Genomic DNA, 20,362 nt, shown 5'->3' on the forward strand with positions numbered 1-20,362 from the left:
GCTCTATCTCAATTGGACATGAAGATCTTAAGGATAACAGAGGGCACTCAGCCAGTTTTAGTGTGTCTCCCTGGGGTCTCCGCTGCAGCCTCAGCAAGATAATAACTGCTGCTGTGGCTGGATTTACAGTTTAAAATAAACCATGGGCAAGTGCCAAGTTATTGCATACAGGATCAATAAAAATCCATAGAGAAGCATCGTGTAACCATCCCTGTTGCTTCCTCATTGAGTCCTGTGAAATTTTTTTAAAAACTGAGTTCTTCAACAAGTCTTCAGATATACAGTAGCATAGTATTTAGCCTGCTGCGTGAAAAAACGCCTGTGAAAAGATGCTGGTTTATAGTTACACCTTTACCTATATAGCATTAGTTACAAGATTCAGTTTTTACGGGGACAGATTGAGGCAGTTTGGGGCCCTTGACACGATATTATAGATCCCCTGTGGCCTAGCACTGCACTTTGATTGGCAGTGGCAAGGGCTTCTCTCCCTTCCTCTGGAGACAAGGAGAATGATATGAGGCCCCTTTCTTCAATCCAGGAGTAGCAGGGCTCACCGCTTCCCAGAAACATCTGGGTTAGCAGCAGAGAGTCTTAAGACAGTGCTTCTCAACTTATTTATCATGCAGCCCACAATGTGTTACTTGGGCTGCAGGGGTCGGGTGATGGGGCAGTGGTAACCCGAACCCGGATCCCCGACCTTGCGGGGCTGGCCGGGAGCCCCTGACCTCTTGGGGCGTTCCAGCAGCCCGGACCCTGACCCTGCCACTCTGGGCAGCGGGGCAGCTCAGACCCCACCGCGCCGGGCTGAATGGTCTATGGCAAGCAAAAAGTTAAGTTATATATCTGACCCTGTCTTGGTACTTTATAATCACCTCTGATGACTTAAGTATTGTAAGAGGGTGGAAAGTCTGTGGAAAGTCTTCCAATAACTTCAATGGGTTTTGGTTACATTGAGAATTATGTTAATTTCAAAGTAGGTACATCTTATATGTAGATTTAGTAGCTTGTAGATCTCTTCAGTGGTCGTGTGGCATAGAGATAGATAGCACATTGCAGCTTTTGTTGTTTATTTTTCTTCCACTTCATTACTTTGCTCTCACTGCTCTTATATTGCACAGATTTCAAGCACCTGGATAAAACATATGGACCCAATAGGGTTTTTCATAGACCAAAATGCTGTGCTTCATCCTGGGGTAATGTCTATAAATCAAAGGAATAAAAAATCTAAAATCAAAATACTGTGTGTTAGCATAAGTTTACAATAATATGCAAGTGGATGAGTTAAAGCAAACTAAGACTGTCAGCAAAGAACTTGCTGAACAGTAGTGAAATAAATCAGAACCAAATAGTATAAAAGTGTGTATGTTTACATTTTAATCTTATCTTTGTTGTCTCCAACCGCCATAACCTAAACGTAAAATAAATTGATCTTTCTAAAATGCTTTCACTGCAGATCTGAATTAAAACCAAGGATAAAGGGCAAATACTTAGTGATATTAATTCTGGATGCTGTCCATCCTGAAAATCCTGCTCCCGCCAACTTCTTTGGGCCTCTGAGTTGCAGAGGGAAAAAGCCAGTACCCAGGGCCTGCTTCTTTGTGCATGATTAATCCATTCTCTTCCCAGTACCCACCCCCATCAACTGAATTTCTGCTAAAAGGTTCAATCTAGTAAAAATGACATGTTTTCAAAGAGAGGAATATCTTGATTTCTGGTTGACTCTGTTTTAGTCTCTCTTGTTAATCTGCTGTTCTGGGGGAAGTTGTGGGGGATGCAGTTGTGATATTTGAAGCTGCTAAAATTGATGCTTGCACATTTCAAACTGTTCTTATAAGCCAGAAAGCTCTGATACTGTTGAACACTTTAAAAAGCGATCAGTTTCCTGGAGAAGGGTTCTTCTAACCAAGGAGTAGCAGGTGCCTTCTAAGTAGTGCTGCTTGTACCACTTTTAAGGTTCCCTATAAGCCATGAGGAGTGAAGTCATAAATACTAATATATCATATATCATAAACCTAAATAATAGAGTTTATCTGTAGACTTTTATATTTATTACTATGATATAAAAATGGAGCGTAAAGTGCACAGGATGCTCATTTTATCAGTAAATTTGTGAGACAGCCGAAGAGTGGTATTTTCTGTATAACCTTTTCTGCCATGACATATTTAATTTATTACAGTATAACATTATTTACATGATCTGTCTTAAAAAAAAGTTCAATATTCCTTTTATTGATTTTTTTTCTTTTAATAACCCAACAACATTAAGCTCTAGTGATTTAGAAACTCTTCCCTTACTAAATCCTCTGTAATTCTATCCCTTTTCCTAAATCCAATATATTTTCCTGACCTGTAAGGCCGAATCCTTAGAGTCAATGGAGCTCCATACGGGTAGAGCATTGCATCTGGGTGCAGTGAATTAGAGAATTGGAGACTAAATTCTTAATGAGTAGCAGTATCCAGTAGCACTCCAGGATTTAAGAATCCTTTCATTCATAGTATTTAATGAAACTGGAGGTTGATGAAGAAAAGAGATCATTTTGCAATTACATTTTTGAGAAATAATTTTTGATCAAAGATTAAACAAAAATTGCCTCTGTAAGAACATTTAAGTAGAAGCTTCCACTTACATAATTTTATCAGGTGGATGGTGCCAGGTCTTTCACGTGTTGTAAGGATAAGCAACTTGATTGACAATATTAGCCAATCAATGCATTTGGAATACTGGACTGTGCATTCAAAATAACCAAGGTCAAGGCCTTGGTGTGTCAGTGCTGTTGTGCCTCAGTTTAGAGGATTACACCGCACAAAAAATAAACTGGCAGTGCATAGTTATGTAAATGTATTCCACTGTCTATTTAAATTCCTGCAATTGCAAGTATTTCACACTTGCTTCTAAAGGTTGGAACTGAATCTGTGCATAATGGCAGAGTCTTCCAACTTCCACAATTGGCTTTCCAACAATCACATTTTCCTCTAATTAACTGATAGCCAGTATGATACGATATGATACCATACTTCACCTTCCGTTGGACTATGCTACTACTTGGGGAATTCTGCGCCAAAAAATTAAAAATTCTGCATATTTTATTTATCAAATAATGCTATATAATCACACCAGTCTCGATTGTTTTGGTAATTTATTTAAACCACAACACATTAAAAAAGGCACAGTAACTATTCAGCATTTCCTAAACACATGAAAGTTAAGTTACAAACACTTGGTAACTAACACCCCACATTCCAGTTATAATCCTACATTTTCATTTGTTACATTACAGAACTCCAAATACTCTTTCTCCCCCCCCCCCCCCCCAAAAAAAAAAGTAATTTTAAATTGCACACATGAAAGTCAGACAGTTTTGCTAATCAGTGTCCTGGACCAGGCTGGGTACTTTGGGAAGTGCTTGGTTCTGATTGTCCTGACATTTTATTGACTGCTTGGTAAATGTTTTCTTTACCCTCAGTCTTTTCTTTTTTAATGGCTAAGTAAAATAAATTCTAACCACACAGGAAAAAAGTGAGAAAGCACATAGATCTTCCTAGCTGAATCCCTTACTGTCATTTCTAAGGCTTTACAACACTCTGGGAATGTAGAGGCCTTAAAACTTTTACAGGTTTTGTGCTCCTGGGGGGAATTGACTGAGAATAGGAACAGTTAACTAACAGTAGGAACATTAACAATGTTACCAGGCAGGCAGGCAGGCTACTACATTTCTGCCTCACTGACCGAGCCTGCCTATTGCATAATAAAAAGCCCTACCGCTCCATGCCAGTAGCAAGTGAGAGGGACAGAGTCTCTCTCGGTTGTTGGCACTCACATGCCCAGCTCTGCCCCCTGATGGTGATCATTGTCTCCCATGCAGGCACACATGCCCAACCCCTCTCCCTCTGCAGTGATCTGCATCTCTGAGCCTGCTCTAGGCACACTGGAACAGACTTGCTGCCGGGGAAGAGGCATGTGTCCCCCTGAAGATTTCTTTTGCATTTTTCTGCATTGGGGGGGCCCCACAAAAATATGCGGACCATATGAATTCTGTCAGCAGTACTATGTGAATGAGTAGGGTATTACTCTTTGTGAGTGTGGTTATGAAAATCTAGTCTTGAATTTACACACTCAGAACATAAATCACAGAATAACAGTAAGCAATACTTCAGCGCTAGCTGCTTAGGTTGGACACTATGGAATAGATTTCCATACTCTTATGCGGAGTGGTACCTTAGTCCTCAAGTAATTGTTTGAAATCAGTGGGACACCTTGAGGTTTTAAGTATTACTCAACATGAATAAGGATATGAGAATTTGTTACCTAATTTTTAAGTATAATTTATCCTTTATTTGAAGTGTTACATCAGGTGATATTTAAAATTCAGAGCTCATTTTAAATCTTCTGGCTGTTCAGTATAGAGGGCAAAACTGCACCATTCTTACGGCCAGATTATGACTTCAGGTGTGCTCCCACATGGGGGGAGAAAAATGTAGAAAGCCCACTTACTTACCTATATACCTATCCATACCACAATAGAAGTGCAAGGGAGAGAGAGATACATCTGCTAGTTCCACTCCTATACAGATGGGTGAGAAGAGTAAAGGAATGAACCCCATATGCAGGCCCGTTATAGGCTGATGAATATTACTTCATCTGGAGCAAGGATAGAGCCATGAATCAGATTGTGCCTCTCAAAGTCACAGTCTGGTTCCTCGTCTGTTCCTGGGGCAGCTGAGCTACACACAACCCATTACTCAGGTCTTGTGGCAGTGAGAAATCCATACAGACAACGCCCACAAGATAAAGTAGGTCATTAGATCACAAATCACACAGAACTTTGAGCAGCTGCAATTTCAGGTCGTATAGGGTCTTAAAATAAAGGATTAAAAGTTAAAATCAGACAATGTGAGTACTTATTCCAGGGAGCAAATTATTCCATTAGTTTTGGTGTGTAAGGCCAGAAGGCTGTCTCTATAGTCAATTTTTCGCCATGGTTAGTTTGTAATGAATATATATTGAAATGAACTTAAAAGAAAACACAATTGTATGTTTCCATATGATGCTTTTTAAAGTCACAACAACAATATAACTGAATGTGAAATATTTTTATCCAAATCTGATCAACCTTGAAATGTTTGTGAATCTTCCACATGCTCTTTAATTTTTTTAAATTCACGACTGTCACTAATTTTTTAATTAGTCGCTGAGAGTGCATGCACTGATTCTTGTAATTAGCTCTCCTCACGTCCCCTCTAAAATTCAAAATACATATTTGATTTCTCACTTTTTATTTCCCAAATGCCAGCCTATAGCTTATCAAATGTTAATTTAACTTGTGGAGTATGATAGCCTAAGGAAATAAAATTATACATGTTTTAGAGCGGAAAAATTCAAGGAAGAATGAGAAGTGCTGTTTATTCCAGCATCAGTATGACCTCCTGTCATACTCGGACTGTGATTTAATCATGTCTTGTAAGCTAAAAAGGATCAGACCTGGTCAGTACTTGAATTGGGGGGCTTCTGAAATAAAACCCAGTGTGCTGCAGGAAATGCTGGCAGAAGTGATTCTGTACAGTGAGTATGTACACTCTTTTTTCTGGTTTAGTACTGAAGCAATGACCCAACATGCTGTCTAGTGAGCCTAATGCTGCTAAAACAAGTCTTTCAAATGAGTTTTAATACTGAGGTCCAGACCTTTTCTCATCATCAAAGATCCACCAGTGCATTTCACAGGCATAGTCGTGCTAGCCCAAGTGTTATGCCTGAATTCCAATTTAAGCAATTACATTCTCCTTATCTGAAACACCTCTCTGTTGTTTCAGTCAGATATAGTATTCTGGTTTGCTTCAATCATGTCTTAAAAAAATTGTGTTCAGTTACTCTGTTAACACACAATGACATAGAAGTCTATGGAATGCTTTGTGGCCCTCTTGGTGAAAGGAGTTAGCTATATAAATGTATAGGGTGACCAGATGTCCTGTTTTTAAAGGGATAGTCCCATATTTAAGGCTTCCTGCAGGTGTCCCAACTTTTTCTTAAAAACAGGCAAATTGTCCCATATTTTGTGTCTTTCTCCCCCTCCCCCCAGAATATTGGCAGGTCCTGCTGCTGGCCAGATCCCTGCTCCCCAGCCTCCCGCCCACCAGCGGTGAGTGGAGGGGTCCAGAGGCCGACAATGGGGGTGGGTGTGCAAGGCTGGTGGCAGGGTGAAGATGCGGCTTGCAGGGCAGGCCGCTCCGCCCCCCGCTGGTCCATCAGCGCAACCCCCACTGAGTGCCAGCTCTCAGCCAGCAGGGCCCTGTCGCATTGCCAGATGGCACTGGCTGCGCGCTGCAGTGGCTGGTGAGTGTAAGCAGGCACCAGGTGGTGGCCAGTTACATGGCACCTCTTCTGCCACACACCAGCCTTTTACGTGTCCTCTCTCTACTTCGCACCCCCTCAGTCCTGCTGCTCCTCCATATCCCCACCGGCGGGGCGCATCCTGCTCCCAATGCTGTGCAGAGAACCAGCCCCTGGTTGGAGTGCTCAGCTCACCAACAGCCTGGCCAGCAGGCTCCTTCCTCTCTAGCCCGGGGCGCCGGCCAGGAGGAGCTGAGCCCTGCATGTGCCAAAGCCCTGCACAGCGCTGACACAGTGAAGCCTCTCTGCCTCTCAACTAAGCTCTGGAGTGACGGGGGGGTGGGGGGAAAGCTATTTCCAGCCTGTTCGTGCCGTGAACCCACAGGCTCCACAGCAGCCCCTCAGGCAGGGCTTAGCACCCTCTTCATCTGCCTCCTCCCACACCACCGTGGCTCCTGCCCCCTGGGAGTGTGGAGCTGCTCTGTCCCCATGGCACCCTCCCCTGCTGAGCCACCTCTCTGGCTGGGTTCGCTGAAGCCTCTGCAGTCAGGTTCCCTGGGCCCTGGTCCACAATTCATCCTTAGGGTTTAACCCCTTCCTGCCTGTGGTGTAGCCAAGGGGAGTTGGGCGGGGACAGGATGCGGCTGGGTTATGTCGGAGCCGGTGGCCAGCAGCAGCCTGGAGGTCTTAGCTGCCTTTCGACACTGTGCGGGCACAAAGGAACAAGCTGGTTCCAGCCACAGAGGGGCAAGGGGAAGAGATGAGGTCTACAAAGACATGGGCCATGTCATCCCTCTGCCTCCCACCCCTACCCCAGAGACTGGAAGCAGCTCCCGTCCCTTCCCTCCTGCATAGTACCAAAAGGCTGCTGGCCACATTTTGGTGTGAACCCTGGGCCCAGAAATCTGGGGAGGGAGGGTATGTGACCCTGTGTGCCCCCCATCCCCATGTTGCTTCAGGAAGATGTGGTGCCAGGTACCAGGAGAGGTGGGTCAGTCCCGGGGGCCCAGCCAGGCATGGTGGGTGGAGAGCGCCAGCAGGGAGGGTGGGATCGGTCAGTCACCCCTCCCCATGTGAGAGAGTTGTACAATTGTGTGTGTCACCTCTCCCCGTGTGTGTGTGTGTGGGGGGGGGTGTCATCTCTCCCTGTGTGAACCCTAAAGCCTTAAAGATAAGAAGGTAAATAAAAAAACCCAGATACGCAGTGTTTCTTTTTAATGGGGGCTCAATCAACTTGATGTTAATTTGATCGTTTGTACTGCATAGTTCTGATTGATTGATTGCCATTGAACTCACTTGAATATGAGTAATTTTACCAGGTGTCATTCAGCATAGGGAAATATGGTCACCCTATAAATGTAAGATGTTATGATTTAAACATGTTTTTTGTTTGTGTATGTCCTTCATTCTTTTTTACCTGGCATGGTAACAGAATGTATAAGAAAACATCTTTTCCACATCTCATCTCTTGCTTTATCATAGCAGATGATTTGCATTCTTGAGGTTGAGAGAAGCTGACTAAGGGCTTGTCTGTACTGGCAAGTTTCTGCGCAGTAAAGCAGCTTTTTGTGTTCAAACTGTGGACATGAACACACTGCCAAGCCACTCTGTGCGCAGAAACTCCTCAGTCACAGCGCTGCGAAAAACCCACCTCGACGTGAATCGTAAGGCTATTTGCACAGAAGCTCCAGCACTCTATTGCCAGTGTAGACACTTGATTGCTTTCTGTGCTGTAATTGGCCTCTGGAGCTGTCCCATAATGCCTCAAGTGACCACTCTGCTCATTGTTTTGAACTCAGCTGCCCCGGAGACATGTGCCCCTCCCCTTTCAAAGCTCCTTTCTGACAGCCATTGCGTGCTGGGCTGATCTGCTCCGGGACACAAAGCAAACCATTAATGGGGAATGCTTGTGCTGTTTAACACAGAGGAAGGGGTGTGTGTGTGTGTGTGTGTGTGTGTGTGCGTGCGTGCGTAGGGGGGGAGGTGAGGGCTGATGTCGGGGTTTCCCCCTTCTCCTGCCTCAGGACTGGTTGCTTCCTGCCACTGTCTGAACTTAAAAGACAGCATGCTGACACATTCTCTGTCCTCCAAAACACACAGTCCCTCTCCCCTCCCCCCCCCACACACACACACTCCAAGGCCGGCTCCACGCACCAGCCTACCAAGCACATGCTTGGGGTGGCACCTGGAGAGGGGCAGTGCTCCGGCCGGCCAGGGAGAGCGTGGCCACAGCCAGGCTCGCCGCCCTCCCCCCGGCGCTCTGGCCGGCCGGGGAGAGCATGGCCACAGCCAGGCTCGCCGCCCTCACCCCGGCGTTCCGGCAGGCCGGGGAGAGCGGGGCCACGGCCGGGCTTGCCGCCCTCCCCTGCCGCACTCCCCGCCGGGGGGCTGGGGGCGGCGGGAGGCTTTTTTGCCTAGGGCAGCAAAAAAGCCAGAGCCGGCCCTGACACACACTCCCCGTCACACACTCCCCCAACCCCACGTCAGTTGAAAAGCAGTTGGCAATATAGTAGGATGCCCATGGAGCAATGGGATTGGGAAACCTGCATCATGTGATGCTGTGCCTGCCCCATGAGGCATTGCAAACCTTTTCCAAAGCACCCTGTGGCCAGTTGCACAGTGGGATAGCTACCACAATGCACTGCTCTCTTTGTCATTGCAAGAGCTGCTAATGTGGATGCACTCCACCGGAGCACAGTGTGGTTGCGCAACAGCGGTTTAATTCCAGTGTTTTAATAAAAGCGGTATAACTTGTGGCACAGAAACTTGCCAGTGTAGACATTCCCTAACTCTGCTCTGAGCAATGGCATCCTACACAATTCTTAGGTGTAGTGACAGTGCTTTGTCTTGTGGCGTCATTTCTCTTGAAGATCAAGGCCCAAACGCAGCAAAACGCTTGCTTAATTTTAAGCATGTGAGCAGTCCCATCCCTATTCAGCAAAGCACTTGAGCATATGCTTAACTTTAAGCAGAGGAGTAGTTCCATTGACTTTATGGGTGAAATCCTGGCTCTACTGAAGTCAAATGGAATTTTCCCATTAGCTGCAGTGGGCCAGGATTTCAGTCAGTATACTCAAGTGGTTTGCTGAATTGGGGCCCAGATGAACAGGGTGGTTAGCTCTTTGGCCAAAAATGTTCAAACTCACAAAGGCAGGCACCTAACTCAGTGGCTCTGCAAATCAAGCCACTTACTATCTGCAGGTCCCATTAAAGTAAAAATGTATTTGTAGGTTAATGGGAGTTGCTAGTGCTCAGAACCCTGGAAAATCTGCCCCCTCCCTACACACTTATCTAAATGGCTAAGTATGGATTTAGCTGCCTAATTTCAGGGACCCAAGACTGAAAAATATTCCTTAATTTATATAATTTACTGTACTGTTAATCTGTGTGCAGAACTCTGACAGTAAATATGACTGGTGATCTTAAATGCATATTTATCCATAGAGATAATGTGTATTCACAAATTCACCAATTATATATTGGTTTGAATGTGAATACATATCCACTAGTCAAAATGAGTATTTGCCTGGGAGATCATTCTCTTGAAAAATATGTCAGTAATATAACATTTTATGAAAAAAAGCCTTTTTAATTATGGAAAAAGCAAGGAAATAGAACATTAAAAACCCTGGTGTATCAGAAATTCAGATTTTGGCATAAACTAATAAAACCCAGGAAATTGAAAGATAAAATGGGATATTTGTCCTTAATTCAACCTTTAAGAGAAAGAGAGTCTGTTCTGTTGAGGTAAAATCCTCTTATGAGGAATTTATTTTTAGATTGGCTGAGAATAATGCTCTGAGTATAATGCAAAACAAAAGTTATCAGAATTCTGAGCATTTTGATTCTTTCATGGAGCCATCCACCACCAGTCCCCTGAGTCTATTAAAGAACTGACTCTTCATTTGGCTTATGGTGACATAACATCTGTAGGACTTGTGTTTACAGGTCAAATCGTGCATTCATTATGTCTATCAGTGCTCCCATGGAGTTGAATGAATGCAGGATTTGACCCTACATCATTAGCATATAATCCCTTCATTGGGATGCTATACTCTCTCCCATGCAGATGGACAGGAAATGGGCAGGAAGGCATTGGGAATTGGCTACGCCTTGGCTCTGCCCCCTCCCTACACACACATGGACGCCCGCCAGCCAGCACAACTGAGCCAACACACAGTGTGGGGAGTAGCTGCCACTAGTATAAGACCAGAGCAGATTTCTTCACCCTATAACTAGGGCCCTACCAAATTCACCATCCATTTTAATAAATTTCACGGTCATAGGATTTTTAAAATCTTAAATTTCACAGGTTCAGATATTTAAATCTGAAATTTCATGGTGTTGTAACCATGGGGCTCCTAACTCAAAAGGAGATTTTTGAGGGGGGCAGGGGGGAGGCTAAATAAGGGTCACGATACTTCCACCCTTATTTCTGTGCTGCTGCTGGTGGTGGCAGTGCCTTCAGAGCTGGACAGAGTGGCAGCTGCTAGCTGGATACCCAGCTCTGAATGCAGCGTCACTGCTAGCAGCACTGCAGAAGTGAGGATGGCATGGTGTGGATCTTAAAGGGGCCTTGGGCTGGTTGTGTCTGTGTGTGTTTGTGTGTGTGTGGGGAGGTAATCACAGCACCCCCCCTGACCACAGTGCCCTGGGCAGTCGCCCATGTCACCCACCAGTAAGTCCATCCCTGACCCCCTGAAAAGTGACCACCATCTATGCCACACTCACTTCTGTGCTGCTGCTGGCGGTGGCATTGTCTTCAGAGCTGGGTGCCTGGCCAGCAGCCACTGCTCTCTGGCTGCCCAGCTCTGAAGGCAATGCAAACGTAAGGGTGGCAATACGGGGACCCTTCCCCCCCATAGCCAGATTTCATGGGGGAGACCAGATTTCACAGTCCATGATACGTTTTTCACAGCCATAAATTTGGTAGCGCCCTACCTATAACAGTGTACCAGTGACGTGCCAGGGAGAGAATTGTGACATATTGAAGAATGATGCCAGTCAGGAAAGTAAACTTGTATTGTGAGGTGCAGCAAAACCGTGATAAAATTGTCACAGTGGCAGTTAGAGGCCCCAAACAAGATCAGGGCCCTGTCAGGCTAGATACCATCTGAAACCCATAGTGAGCGTCTCTATCCGGACAACATTATAAATTAGGGTACGTCTACACTACCTGACTCGGCGGGTAGAAATCGATCTCTCGGGGATCGAATTATCGTGTCTCGTCGGGACGCGACGTTCGATCCCCAAATCGACACTTGTACTCCACCAGCGAAGGTAGGAGTAAGCGCCGTCGACTGAGGGTCGATTTGCCACCGTCCTCACAGCGGGGTAAGTCGGCTCCGATACTTCGAATTCAGCTACGCTATTCGCATAGCTGAATTTGCGTATCTTAAATCGACCCCCCCCCCCCCCCCCCGTGAGGACGTAGCCTTAAATAGATAAGACAAAGTATAGGAAGGGAAGTAGGCACGCAGAGGTGAAGTCATTTGCACAAAGTCACACATCAGGTCTGTGGAAAAAACAGGAGTAGAACTCAAGTCTCCTGACTCCTAGTGCAGACCATCAAAATACATCAGATATGCTTTTTCCATAGGCAATATATGTGGATTGCATCCTTCTTTGAAAATTGTTTTAAAATAGAGTTAAACAGATGTGGTAAAGGTTTTTCAACAGAAAGGATATCATTCATTTTCATTTGAGAGCTTCGCTCAAAGACTTGTCATTAGTTTGATACTGAGAAAAGAACTGAAAAAAATATGCAGTAAACTGGAGCGGCATAGAACAGCAATAAGCCAAAACATATTACACTGAGATCACTGCAGGAATCCTGTTCCATTTGTTTGAATTGCAGCTAGTCCGTAAAGGGCAATCTGATGATCACATTGACCTGCAAATGGGTAATTACTTTTTGAGCATTAGTTGAAGAGAAGAGCATTCGTTGTAGGCAAACAACTGCATTAGACAACAGTCATCTCCCACTCCCCTAGTGATGCCATTGATCTGCTGTCACCATATCATACAGAGTCTGTAGGCTTTTAAAGTACGTCAGATACATTCATTAATACCAACAGCATTGGACATTTCATTATGAGAGATGCTATTAACTCAGATATAATATCTCATCTTAAAGGAAACTCAGAATTAGCACAGAAGAGACAGACTTTCCCTCTCTCTCTCTCTCTCTCTCATATATTATCACATGTATAGTTATTATAATGAGGTGGTAACGCCTCTATAATTACAATTGAGACAAGCTTTCTGTTTAACAGCCAATTTTCCTAAGTGCTCTAAAATCCATGTTTACTCAGATTGCTTGAACATTGGCGTTCTTCATCAAAGGCCTGGGGTAGGTTTAATGGTGCAATATTTGGAGACATAAATATAAAGCCTCAGTAATTTCCATGAGTGACTTAGAGAGCCATAGGGAACTACTTATTTTCTCAAATGAGCAATCAAGTGAGCAAATATTGTGCGGGGGGTGGGGGGGAACCCTCCAAGGATAATGTATAACAAAATGTACTCCATTTATGTAGTTTTAATTCTTCATCATAACTTCATATTATACTAGTAAATGTCCTGTTTTTACTGTCTTTGTAATGATAATGTCAAAGCAATATGAGACCTCATTACATGTATTCTAAGAAGTGGAGGGATACCATTAATTTTTTTACTGGAATTATAGGGTATGCTGCAGATCAGCAGGATTCTGTTATGTTTGTGTGTCTCTGTCATAGACCTTTCTAATTATCTCATTACCATAGGGTCGAGACACCACATCCCTACCTGCTACTGCATGTAACACATTGCAAATTACTGGCCCACATAGAGAAGGTGGCCCGAATCCTGGTCCCATTGAAATCAAGGGCAAAACTCCCATTGACTTCATTGGTGCAGGATCCAGCCTTCAGAGAATGCAATTCAAACCTAGGTGAGGGAATCCTTTGTTCCAGTGGTACTGCCTTGTGCTTTTGGTGCAGTAGGTCCAGAGATCTGTCCCTGTTGACTGTTGTAGTTTTGCTACATATGCATCTATTAATGTTGTAGACAACTTAGTAGGATATTTTATTGTACTGTCTGAGAATTAGTATGTGACCTTGTGATATATGACAAAGGGAAGCAGTTAAGTTTGTGCATGCTACTTTTACTGTGGCATTTCCTGACTTTTAACTGGAAAACCCCTACATTAAGATTTAAAGCTTCATGGATAAATACTAAAACATCCAGATATATCAGAATTAAAGTGAAACTGTAGCTCTGTCACCTTATGCATAGGCATAGTGATTCAGTATTTGATTTCAAGATCACAGGCTGTTTTTTTCAAATACCAAAACTAAATTTACAAAACACAAAACCATATTTCAGGCCTTCACAAAGAAACAAAACGAAGTGCATTTTTCCCCTTTCCAGGTCATTTTTAAATACAGTTATCCAATTTGGGGGCCAAATCTTGATTATAGATTATGCCAGATTAAGGGCCTCATAAACCAGAGATGAGTTTCTTAAAATATGGCTTTATTTCTAAGGCTTAATAAGACATTGTTCTTTTACAATCCACACACAGATCTCCCATGCCCCATACAAAAAATGAGGTCCACAACACCATCCTCTTCCTCCCCCTCCCCCTCAACCTCCATGCATAATTCTCTGTGGATTGGGCACTGGGGCAGACATATTTCATTACCCTTGCACCTATCTGAAACAGCATAGGAAAATGAATCCATCAAGGGACTATACCAACTTTCCTATAGAAGGTCCATTCTTGCTGGGCAACTTCCTTACAGGGGAACCCCTTGCAGGGATACAACAGAACTGTGCTGCTAGGGCTTTAGGGCAGAGCTACAAGAGATTCAGACAATATAGAGGAACATAGCCACCCAGTGGAACACCAAGATCCTCTATGTCTATGAGAGAGCAAATCACACCTAGCCTCTGTGTGATCGCAAAACAAGCTAGATTTTGAAGAATATCAATGCAGTAGTTTTAAAGTTTTGAATGTTTAAATGTGGCAAACCAGTTTTCAAAATTCAATGGGAGTTGTAGGTACTCAGCACCTTTGATGATCAAGCCCTGAAGCGCAAATCCTGATCTTAAGTGAGCTAAAGGCCCCCTACCAGCAGAAGGAGAGTAAGGAAAAATTTGCACAGGGGGATACCCATATATAAATATATATAACTCTGTCTTGTATTTTACTTACTGCATATTGTCTGTGCAAGCTCAGATAATATCAGCTTTCAAAGCAAGTACGCCTTTTTACATATTGGAGCAGTGGAGCATTTTTCATAAACTCTTTACTAGCCAGTGTTTTTCCCAAGGGAATTTATAAAACTGTAAGATGAAATACTTTATATCGTATAAAGGCACCGTTCTATTCCACTGCCATGTCTATATGCTTAGAGAAGTGGCTAGAAATAATGACCACAGGAGTTAGCGCTAAATGTTTCTCTAAGGGGTTCTGAACTTTAATCATATTTATGGTATTGAGGATGAATGACACTAAGAATGTCGATTCATCTTAATTCAGTGGAAGATTAAGGAAAAAATATTAACTAATAAACATAATTTAATGTGTAAGTATTTCCTTCCCCATAACCCCTGTGGCTTTTGCCATGATTATAGCAAACTTACTGCTATGAATGATGGGTTTCCTCAGTGTGATAGAAACTCTGTAGGTCATCATCAGCAGTATGTGGAGATGCATTATTCACCTCCTGGTGCTAAATGACCGGGTCATGTATGGGATGACTATAGCCTCCTCTAATCGAGAATTTTATTATCCTGGTCCGACTCCAGAACTAGGAAACTTAGTTGGCAAAAACCCTTCTGCTGAGCTTTTGGGCAAATCGTTTCACCCTCACTTGAAAATCCTCTAGCTCCACACATTTCTAGGAATGTGCATGATGCTGGTGTACGTATTTCTTAGTATTCAGTAACATCAGGATTTTACAAATGGCATAAAATCCATGAAAATAAAAAGGAAAGAGTATAATTGTACAGTGTGAGCCTTTAATAAATATTAGACATTGATCCTAGGGTGTGGTAAATTTCCATTAGCTACACCTAATAAGTTGATGCTGTGCATGTATCCAGGTCTGGGGGGACAACCAAAATGCTTACACAGTATATTCCCCTGCTGCTTTCTTTTGCTGTTCTACCAAATATAAGTTTTTAAATACTGTTTTAGTCCCTGTTGCCTGTTCACTCCAACTCTAATCAGGGGCCATTGTGCCATACTAAATGAATGCACCAATAGGCATGACTTCATTTTACTCTGTGAGGCTCAGAGCAGGCTCGGTATGGTGGAGCAGGATTGTCAAACAATAGAAGCCAGGAGCAGAAGAGGTTGCTGAGTTACAGGGCATCTTCTATAGATTATTGTTTGAAATCCAGCAGTGATTTATATATTGTCATAAGCACAAGGGTTTGCATATCTTCATAGTTTGGCTTGACCTAATGAAGAATGACCATATCCCCAACTTCACTAGTTGGTGGACAAGAAGTATATATGTTTGTTATGACGCACATGCCATGCACAGGCCAGGATGGACATTTGCAAAATAGCAGATGAAAAGGTCAGCCAGGAAATACCGTAGGGTCTCTTCAAGTATCTTGTAAACTGTCCATTCAAAATTATTTATCTTTAGTCCTTTGCCTTTGTTCAGCAAATAGGGACATGTAGACTTGTTTCTTGTTACTGGGCTGAATTCTGCCCTTCATTACCCCCTGGAAACATCATTAAGTGAGTGATGATACATGGATGTAAGCGAGTGGAGAATTTGACCTAGAAGCACTTTCACAGTTGGCTGCTTGATCCTGAGCTTCTGATGCCACGTGGAACTTCAAAGAAGAGCGCAATGTTCAATATCAAGATGTGTGTCCTTTATTTCTTGAATGAGTTTCTGTTAAATTACTAACCATGGAGAAAGGTGCAGCATAAGTGCAAGACAGTTAAGCAAAGTATACCTATGTTTAGCCCCAAGAAACCCTCCTAAAAACAATAGGCAATATAGAGTTATAGTCAGGGTGGTTCTATACTAACGGGAGTGTGTACGCTGTAGCGTTTTAAGTGTAGACAAGCTCTGAGATATTTTAAAGTGGAGACAAGGCATATATTTCTGGTATATCAGCCTATAATTATGTGGCCTTCTTAGCTACCAACTGGAAAAAGCCATCAAAAAGACATGCTATTAGTCAGCGTGGTTTCTTCTGAGTACCATAGGGTATTTCTAGATGACTTTATACTTAGTCTTACTGTGTAGTCAATCGGGGCTCTGCAGTATTGGGTTTTTTATGTTTGGTGGTTTGCATTATTTTATATATTGTGAAATTATATGTATTATTTTAAAACTCTGCCATCTCTGCTTGGTTTCTTTTGAGGCAGGTGTTTTATGGTCTCCGGTGAGATGCCTTTGGTTAAAAAAAAAAAAAGTAGTAAATAAAGGGAAATTCTTGCTTCCTTGTCAGCTTTCTTAAAACTTTATTGCTAATATTACATTTCTGTTTCATAAGAGGGGGAAAATAGTTGTGGTACTGTAATAATGAACATTCCCAATGTATACTGAGTTGTCCTAAGAGTATGGAAAAATATTCCAAAGTATGCCAGCTGTGAAAGGATGTATAGAGTTTCCAAATCATTGCAAAGCAGCAGATGCTTTGATGTTTTAAAATTCCTTCTTAATATTTGTTTTTTGCAGTCCTGACAGTGAAGCTTTTTGACTTTTTAAGTGACATAGACAATGCATTCCGTGCCTTCAGTATATCTCATTAATGCAGAAAGTGCAATCTTGTTTCTTTTTATCAGTAGAGAAAAGTGCTGTTCTCAGAAGATACTTTTGCTGTGTGGGGTCTTTAACATGTTTTATGTACAAAGCTCATTACAATGTTTCCTGTTGTGCTTTTTCCTAGAATGGTTTCACTCCTTTATACATGGCAGCTCAAGAGAACCACATTGATGTGGTAAAATATCTGCTGGAAAATGGAGCCAACCAGAGCACTGCTACTGAGGTAAAGCATATACTTCTTTTCTACAGACTGTCTCTTATTTTCCTTTCCCTCATGACCCAGATGGTTTCAGAATGAGTATGATTTTCAAACCGAATATTTCCAAACTTTGGGCCAGATCGTGCCACTGTGATCTGTGTGTGAATTTTTCTCTTTCTGTGTGTGTGTGAGAGGTGGGGAAGGGGGGAGAATCAGTTGTCTTCACAGTGCAGCTTCTTCCTCCCCATGCTTGGAACCATGAAAAACCCTCTTTGAGTCTAGGTGTGAAATTATGGCCCAATTGAAGTCAATAGAAAAATTCCCTCTGACTTCCATGGGGCCAGAATTTCACCCTACAATCTATGTATGGGTGATGCAGTGTATTGTCCTCCCACCAGCCCCATGGGGAATATGCATTGAGGGGATGTTCCTTACAGCAGCATCTAGGAGAGGAAGACGTGGCAGCTTGACTTTGTTGGAGCTGCACTGCCAGAGCGCTGGTTTGAAGAGTGCAGAATGCAGAAGCAAAAGGTTTTTGATGAAACCTTGTGCCTCCTGCAGATTCTGTGAGATGCCCACCATCTTCACCTCGGCAAAAATGCCATGTATGCATGCCCTATTCCAACGACCACATGGTGTGATCTGGGGAAGAGTTAGCCAGGGGAACTTTGCAAAGTTTTCCTTCCACTGTCCCATGGAGTGTGTTTTTCAATGATCTGGAATCTTGATTCAGTCCCTTTCTGAGCTAGAGCAAAATGTGTGGAACGTTTTGTGTGTTCCATAACTAGAACTATGAGGAACATGTCTTAAAATATATATTTAAAGCATAAGACACAGCAAGTCTTGTGTTGACAAAGAATAGTATTGCACCTCAGCTGTCATATCCTGCCTCACAGAGCAAGTCCTCTTTGAGTTAGGAGTCTCCTGAGTTCACATGTGCTCATCTTGGGTTTGTATGGGTTCTCACAAAATGAAACTGAGAAAAACAAACAAATATACAGAAAAGAAACACAACCAGACAGATTCTCTCCTGCAATTTAGCTCTGCTCGGGGAAGAATAGCGGGAATGGGCCTCAGTGAGCCGATCAGGGTTCTCTGATTCTGAGGTTTGTGCCTGGCTTGTTGAAATAGTAAATGTTTCCAGGTGTGATTAATATAACTAGGAAACCAGATATACAACTCTAATGAGGATACAGACTCATCAAGTAACATACTGCTTCATCTTCCGTCAATACATATTTGCCTACAGATCACAAGTATAAGTACACAAAAGTTTGATACTCAAAGCCAGGTTCTGAGCTCAGTGAAAGGGGTGTAAATCTGGAGTAACTCCACTGACTTCAGTACAGTCACTGCAGATTGACACCAGTGCAATTGAGATCAGAATCTGGCGCTAAGAATATAGAAATTGGACCATGGGACCATTCACTTCTTTCCCCAGAAGTTTTAGGCAATGAGCAAAACTCACATATAACAAAACTTTGTGTTCACTCTATTTCCCATTGTTCTCTTGCTACCAAATACTGCTTTCCTCTGTCTCAGAAAACTAAGTGGACAGCTGTTGTTCTGTAAAGCCTGTCAACTTTATTATTGTTCTCTCCATATATAACTATTGTGCAGTGTAAAACAGTAAAAGGAAACCTTCCTCTCCCTCCATTTTCATTCCCCTTCTCACCCATTCCTTCTTCTGTGTGCACTTGTTACTTTTCTTCCAATCAGTATGGAAACTCACCGACTGTGGGTTACCTTGGCCAATGAACTGATTTGGAATAGTGTTGCATTTATGCTTGCTTACTTCGTGCTATAGCCAAACAGCTGTCTTACTATCCCTTCATTCAACAGATACTGTATCACTTGATGATGGCTCCTAAAATTATCCTTTCTGTGACTTGCATTGATTGAGATCGTGTTACCATTGCAGCTTTTCTGAAATATGAAATCCTGTGCGATTGCCAGGCAACTTGGCAGAAACAGTGTTTCCAAATCACAACAGAGTTTTGGGACTATCAAGATCTAAGCCTAGCTAAAAGTTCCCAATGACCAGCTTTCACTCCTCCACAGTACTGCTTTGCATTTTTTGTGGTCAGGTTTGCTGTAAATTCATTACCCTAGAGGATCTGGAGGCCAGTACAGTTACAATTGTTGTGGAAAAAGTCACCCACCCATCATTTTTGGTTCAAAGACTTAGCCTGAGGCCTGTTTATTGAATAAACACCAATGTGTTGGTGTTAGTAGCTATAGGCACTGCTCCCCCGAAGCAAAGCATACAGTAGCTTTTAAAGCTTAAAACTGCAAACAAATTACACACAGTTAAGTAATGGTAATTACATATTAGGAATTAAATTACACATACTTGGGTAATAGTGACCTTATTAGGAATAAAAGAGTTAGGGTCTTTTGGTACTTTCCAGTGTTCTTTGCAACCCTGCCTCGGTATGGGTGCAATTTGAGTTAAGGTCTTTCTGGTACTTTTCAACGCAGTTACAACCTTGCCTTTTATGGGGTGCTATTACACCATTGCCGTTCACGGGGTACAGTAACGCAATGCGGTGGTTACACAATTGATATAGGGGAGGGCATGAGTTACATTTATAATTGCTTCACACTTATAGGTTACATTATTGTTCCACACAAGCGGTTATAATATTTCAAAGCATTAGGCACATATTGCAAATAGTTCCCGCTTCTAGTTCCCCCCCGCCCATTGGCCCAACTCCTTCCTCAATTACAATGGTTACGGACTTAACTCCTAGCTTGGTTCAGGCTTCAGGCCTGTTAGCTGTAAAGCAGGCCCAGACCAAGCAAGCAAAGGCCTAGACCATTAGGTCTAGTCTAATTTTTCCTCCACACAATTAATCTACAGATGGGCCTGAACTCAAGCTGTGGATCGAGATATCTCTGGAATTCATAGATAGGTTTGGATCCAGAGTTCTATATCTGACTGTCTTCTGCATTCTAAACTTGGCAAAGGCCAATTTCATTTTCTGGGGTTTGGAAGGTGAAGTCATGCTCATTTCAACCCCATGGAAGGGTTCTCAAGATAGTAGTTCCAGC

The 20,362-nt window shown here is 42.9% G+C and overlaps 1 protein-coding gene across 39 annotated transcripts in view; it reads left to right on the top strand.

The window, feature by feature from the left end:
* ANK2 (ankyrin 2) overlaps window positions 1-20,362 on the top strand; it is a 584,612-nt gene that overhangs the window by 403,750 nt on the left and 160,500 nt on the right. For all 39 annotated transcript variants that reach the window (XM_034771765.1, XM_034771768.1, XM_034771767.1 and 36 more), the window contains one exon: window positions 17,234-17,332. In XM_034771765.1, the coding sequence (XP_034627656.1) occupies window positions 17,234-17,332 (99 nt within the window). The remainder of the gene's footprint in view (window positions 1-17,233; window positions 17,333-20,362) is intronic.

The sequence above is a fragment of the Trachemys scripta genome, chromosome 5 (assembly GCF_013100865.1).
Source record: "Trachemys scripta elegans isolate TJP31775 chromosome 5, CAS_Tse_1.0, whole genome shotgun sequence".
Taxonomy (NCBI): Eukaryota; Metazoa; Chordata; order Testudines; family Emydidae; genus Trachemys; species Trachemys scripta.